The sequence below is a fragment of the Hyperoodon ampullatus genome (assembly GCF_949752795.1).
Source record: "Hyperoodon ampullatus genome assembly, chromosome: 18".
Classification (NCBI taxonomy): Eukaryota; Metazoa; Chordata; class Mammalia; order Artiodactyla; family Ziphiidae; genus Hyperoodon; species Hyperoodon ampullatus.
The window spans coordinates 21,744,679-21,750,678 of record NC_136931.1 but is presented as its reverse complement, the minus strand read 5'-3'; the positions used below and the strand labels follow the sequence as shown (position 1 = coordinate 21,750,678).

The window sequence follows — 6,000 nt, the reverse complement described above, 5'->3', positions numbered from 1 at the left end:
AAGAAGGTAATCTAAAAATTATCTGCAATCCAAGAGAAAGCGTGTGCCCTCTGTCTAGGGGAAAGAGGAAAAGCATTTACAGCATAGCATAACCTGTGTGTTCTTTCCCCGAGTATTGCTATGTTTTGACCTTTGGCCCTACAGAGCAGGTGAAGTGTCCTTCACAGGAGTCCCAACCCCCAGGCAGCAAGATGGGACTGCAGGAGACTGCAGGCGTACTCACAGATCAAATGGCATTGACCCTCAGAAGCCACCATGGTGCCTGTCCTCATTCTGAGCTTATGGCCCAAAGCATATTTTAAAACAAGGTTTGGAAATGAATTGCTCTTTCTTTGATCAAACTTTAGAATGCCACATTGTTTTAAGAGGAGTTAAAATTATAAAAGGAAAAATAAGCAGTTTCAACTGGCAGAGTCATTATGATAGCCTGGCAAGATCAAAGTAAGGAAAAATAGAATAACATTGGAGGTCTGATCTGATAACTACACGTGGCAAATGTATATTTTTGACTGTTCACCCTGCCAACCGTCAAATGCTCGGTATGGGGCATAAAATCTACATCTTGAACTTCAGAGTTCTGATAGTTTCATTCCCTCATGGACTCGTTTCTCATAACCATCAAATTACTGATACACAAGATAAACGCATATTATATAACAAGTATTGCAAAATCATAGACTGACCTAGATCTTTAGCATCCTTCTTTTATAGAAGATGCGTGTGAAGAGAAGTCAGGAAGCTAACATCGAGAATGTACAAAAAAGCTTTACACAATGCTACAGAATCTTGTCTGAAAAAACATTTGTAAAACATATTTGATTTTAAATAAACAATAAAAGCAGCAGACTACAACAGATCATAAATAGAGTTATTAAAAGATCACAAATATCTTAAATTAGAATTATAAATGGGTCATTAGAAATAATTTTTTTCAATGTTAAGAATCAAACCCAGAATTAAAAAAGAATCTTTTTTTATTTCAAAGGTTGCTTCTTATATTGAAGCTCATATTAAAGCAACAGTACAATGTTCATAAAATATAAGTGTGATGCCGTAACATTTCTTACATGTCAGAATACTGATATTTGTATGTATACTAAAATAAGAACTTTAAAATTGTACAAATAGATACATTAAAAATGACATAGAAATAGGGCGCCTCTCACTGAAACAAGACAGTTATATCTGGCACGTATTAGTTTAAGATGAAAGTAGAAGCAAAAAGATTTACAAGAATCAGCAGTAACAAGATTGATACTCAAGAGACATAATTGTACATTGTATTGTACATACATTGTATGGGTTTAAGCTGGCTGAATATTATATATTTCAAGTTTAAAAATGCACTACATATAGAGTGTCCATAGTTTAAGGCGAAATTACAGCTCAGAACTGTTGTCCTTTCTAATTTTGTGGAAGCTTCTTTGACAAATTTAAAAAAAAAAAGAAGAAGAAAAAAAGACTTAGATGTTCATAACACATAAACAATTTCCCTTCATTGTGAGTTCACCATTAGACTTCCCCTTCTCTTAAATATTTTGTATGCCAAGTGGTTTTCCTCTAGCCAAGTTGATAAACTTCAATATTTGCCTTTTTGTGAGAAAAGGTACTTCACAGTATTTACCACTTTGATGTCCTTGCAGTTTTATTAAATGTATCCTCTCTGTAAAACTTTGCTTGTTTTAAATGAGCCTTTCCTTGTTTTAAAAAAATACCTGTTTACATATCTTCTAGATTCTTCAGAACACCAGACACAGTTCTTAAGGCCAAATTTGTATCGTTTTTGTTAAGAGTCGTCATCAAAAGTGTCTTTGGAACCGTACAAGTCCGCTAGTTTCTTAAATCGAGGTCCCCAGTTCTGTAGGTAGTCATAGTCCAAGTCTGAATCTGTAGTGGCCGACTCTAAGGAACTCAGGGACCCGGCCACAGAGCCCCTTCCTTCGTAACCATAGATTTGGATGGAGTCATAAGGAGGGGCGGTTGGGTCATTATCCGCCTCCTGTATTCTCGTGTTGATGAAGTCATCCACATCCACACTGTTGGGTGCTGGCCGGAGCCCAGGTCTAGGCATGTACTGATATTCAGGTTTTATGTCTTTGCGAGGGATAAATCCATTGATACCGTCAGGGTTCTGGAGGGTGGCGATATCAAAGGCTTCTGTGTCTTCTTCCCCACCCCCCTCATCATCATAGGTAATGATGTTCTCACGGACATCTTCTTCCTCGAAGACAATGAGTGGTTCTTTCTTTTGCCTTCTCAGTGTCACAAACAACACTACGATGACTACAGGGAAAAAAAAAAAAAAAAAAAGAAAGGAAGCATAGGTTAAGCCCAGTCTTCTGGGTTCTTTTCCCAGGGAAACTCTGCTTACCTTAAAGCATGGTGTACACATGCTTCAGAACTGGGACCAGTCTATGAAATGAGAGCTTTACCTGGAATCCCCAAAGATGTGCAAAGTTGCCCTCCACCTGGCTCTTCATCTGCAAAATGCTTCCAGGAAAATATTATATCCAAACAAACTGGCAAGTTGGAACTATTTTGAGTTTTTACAAATGAATCTGACACTATTTAGAAGTCATCTTCAGAAGAATTAGGAAGATTCTAAATATGTCCGTCTGCAGGCTCTTAAAAGTGGGTTATGCCTGTTTCTTTTTGCAAAGGAAGACAGCTGCCTCTCCAAAGTTTACAAATGAGGACATCCAGAGACTTGAGGTCCTAACTTTCTACAGGAGGTGCTGAGCCCCTGCCCAGAGTTCTGAGCTGGGGTCAGCATTGACCTTACTCTACCTTTATAAGAAATCTTATCATAAGCATGGCTAGACTCTCTTCAGACCACTGTATAGAAGAGGGGTAGCTTATAAAGACCCCCAAGAGACAAATGACAAATTTTCTCTATTTATCTGAACACAGGGAAACAGCGTCAGCTGAAACTCCAGATGAAACCACTGTAACTGTCTCTTCCCTGGGAGAGGGGATTCCACTAGACTCAGGGCATCTAGGATGAATAAGCAGAGTTGCTATAAGGAAAGCTCTGACACTGTTTCATTCTCTGTCAGCCCCCCCACCTCCCCACAATGTTCCATTGGAACACTCGCCCGCACACTCAGCAAGATTGAAGAAAATGTTTGTGGCTGAATTTGGTAAGTGACTTGAGAGCCCCTCTGGGTCCACCATCACTCTGAGATGCAGGGATGAGGGTCTGCACTTGACCAGACTGTGAACGGCTTCCAGTGCTCACCAGGCAGTGTCTTTGCCCTGTGCCTTCTTTAACAGCACCTTCACCAGGACCATTCTTTTTCACTTTCTTTGCTTGGCTGACTATCTTTCATCGCAGAAATCCTTCCTGATATCCCATTCTGATACCAGACAGGGCTATTGGTATCGACTCTATGTACCCACCTGGCCATCACCGTGACACGTGTCACACTGTTCACACATCTGCCTCCACCACTAGATTATGAACTTCTCAGAGCTTTTCTGTTTTCTGCTCCCTCTGCTTGGACTATCCATCCATCCCAGCCCCTTTCCCCAGCTGGAAAGCTCTTTCAGCATCTGATAAGTACGTTACATCCTCCAGGAAGTTGTCTCTGACCTTCCCAGTCAATGTCAGGTATCTACTCTTGTGCCCCCACTGCCTTAGGTTCGTGTGTCTATCATGGTGCTCACCATGTGCCTCTGCAATTTATCTGCTCATGCCTATTTTCCTCAATAGACTATGAACTTTTTGATCACTGAGATCTTGTATGATTCTTCTCTTTATCCCCCAGGGCTGAACACAGGGCCTGGTACCCAGAAAATACTCATTAACTATTGGTTGAACTAAACTTGCTGGCTCTTCCCTATGTATCAGGGACACATTAATTCATTCAGTGAAGAACTAACCATCATGGAACAAGTATAAATTTGATGTCAGACATACTTAGATTTGAACCCTGATTTTTTTGTCATACACGAGTTCAGAGACTTTGGGACAACTGATCAAATCTTCCTGAGGCCCGGCACTGGTAGATGTTACCTGCATCAGCACATTCTTGCTATTACAGAGTAAACCACAGATGGGACCATGTGCAGAAGAGGGGCACCTAACTCAGCAGGCAAGTGCAGGAAAAGCTGCTCTGGGGTCCCCATGAGCTGATGCATGCACCCAGATATTACATATGACATCTAGAGGCGGAGCCCAGATCCAGCTTCAGCCAGGCCAGTCTTCATCCAGTTCCTTGAGTCCTTCATAGACCGTCTTTGACATCACGATTATTCTTTCTACCTCTAACTCTTCTCATTCCTCTTGTAAGGCACACCATTGTTCATATACTAGGTCTCTGCCTAAATTCCTCTCTTGCAAAATCTCTGATGTTCAACCCCGTCCCCTGCTGATGCCCCCAGATGTCTTCTGTTACACAGTCCTGTGATACCCGGCATTTGCTCATCACAACCATCCCCCAACTCAGCTCTAATGCTTGTTAAGTTGCCTCTTCCCCCACCATACCCTAAAATACATGAGCAGGCAGGCATCACCTCTTTTTTTGTCTCACATTGCCTCCACGGTATATAGCACGATTCCCGGTAACTTGAGAAATATATGTGTTTCAAGGATGGGCATCTGGTTGAAAGGCCCTTCCTACAGGTAGCCTGGGAGGTCCCTTACCCAGGAGAATGACGATGCAGGCAAGGATGGCGATCAGCGCCCCAGTGCTCAGGCCGGCGTTCAGGATGTAGGCCTCTGCGTTGCAGGACAGCAGTGCCCCGTTCACATCACACCCACAGACCTTGATGGTGAGGGTGTTGGTGCTACTCATGGGAGGGATTCCACCATCACTGATCACAATGGGCAGGAGGTACAAATCCTGCTTCTGCCGACTGAACCCTCCGCGCCGGGCATACACCCCTGCGGTGTTATCTGTTGGAAGAGGGGAGACAAGGCGTACTCGCAGAGCAAGACCCGAGCAAGAATCACAGACTTCACATTTTTGCATTCAGCTTGGCTGATCTGAATGTGCTCTTCTCACCACCAAGGCTACAACCAGAATCCTCCCCGCTTTTTTTTTTTTTTTTTTGCTGTACGCGGGCCTCTCACTGTTGTGGCCTCTCCCGTTGTGGAGCACAGGCTCCGGACGTGCAGCCTCAGCGGCCATGGCTCATGGGCCCAGCCGCTCCGCGGCATGTGGGATCTTCCTGGACCGGGGCACGAACCCGTGTCCCCTGCATCAGCAGGTGGACTCCCAACCGCTGCACCACCAGGGAAGCCCCCCACTTGTTCTTTTTTTTTTTTTTTTTTTTTTTTTTTTTTTGCGGTACGCGGGCCTCTCACTGTTGTGGCCTCTCCCGTTGCGGAGCACAGGCTCCGGATGCGCAGGCCCAGCGGCCATGGCTCACGGGCCCAGCCGCTCCGCGGCATATGGGATCCTCCCAGACCGGGGCACGAACCCATATCCCCTGCATCGGCAGGCGGACTCTCAACCACTGCGCCACCAGGGAGGCCCCCCACTTGTTCTTTAATCTAGACATCTATAGAAGCCACAGTCGTTTGGCATGACAAGGATCCCTGAGTTTTGGCCCCATCTCGAAACAGAACGCAGAAATCAGCTCTTTTTTATTTCGTCGATATGAATGCCTTCAGTGGCCGGGTAACCACACCATTTTCTGTTTGGGTGTTGTCCCCTTCCTCAAATACAAGAAAGTATGGGCTTCAATCCCACACTCTATGTTAATATATGATAAAATTAAATATATAGGCGAGTGTGAGAAAAAACACACAAAACCCTTCTTTTTCATGTTTGTACTTTCCCTACTTCATGACAAGCCTTTGGCCGGTTTTTGTTAGTTTTCTGAGAGATTTCTAATCCACCCTCAAATCTTGCCCAAACTATGAACCCACTTATAAGTCCTAAAGGAAAATATTATCTTTAAAGTGGAAATATTTTATAAACCCAGCAGCAGGTTTACAGTTTCTCTGAAATTCAGCCACCCAGTTAAACATGTCACTCCTGCTTAAAAAGATGA

At 43.6% G+C, this 6,000-nt stretch overlaps 1 protein-coding gene across 1 annotated transcript in view; it reads right to left on the bottom strand.

Moving 5' to 3' along the window:
• Positions 1–1,786: 1,786 nt before the first annotated feature.
• Positions 1,787–6,000, bottom strand: part of CDH11 (cadherin 11) — a gene marked incomplete at both ends in the record, with an annotated part of 46,554 nt that continues 42,340 nt past the window's right edge. Inside the window, 2 exons of the mRNA XM_079724397.1 lie at positions 1,787–2,283; positions 4,646–4,897. Of these exons, the coding sequence (XP_079580523.1) occupies positions 1,787–2,283; positions 4,646–4,897 (749 nt within the window). The remainder of the gene's footprint in view (positions 2,284–4,645; positions 4,898–6,000) is intronic.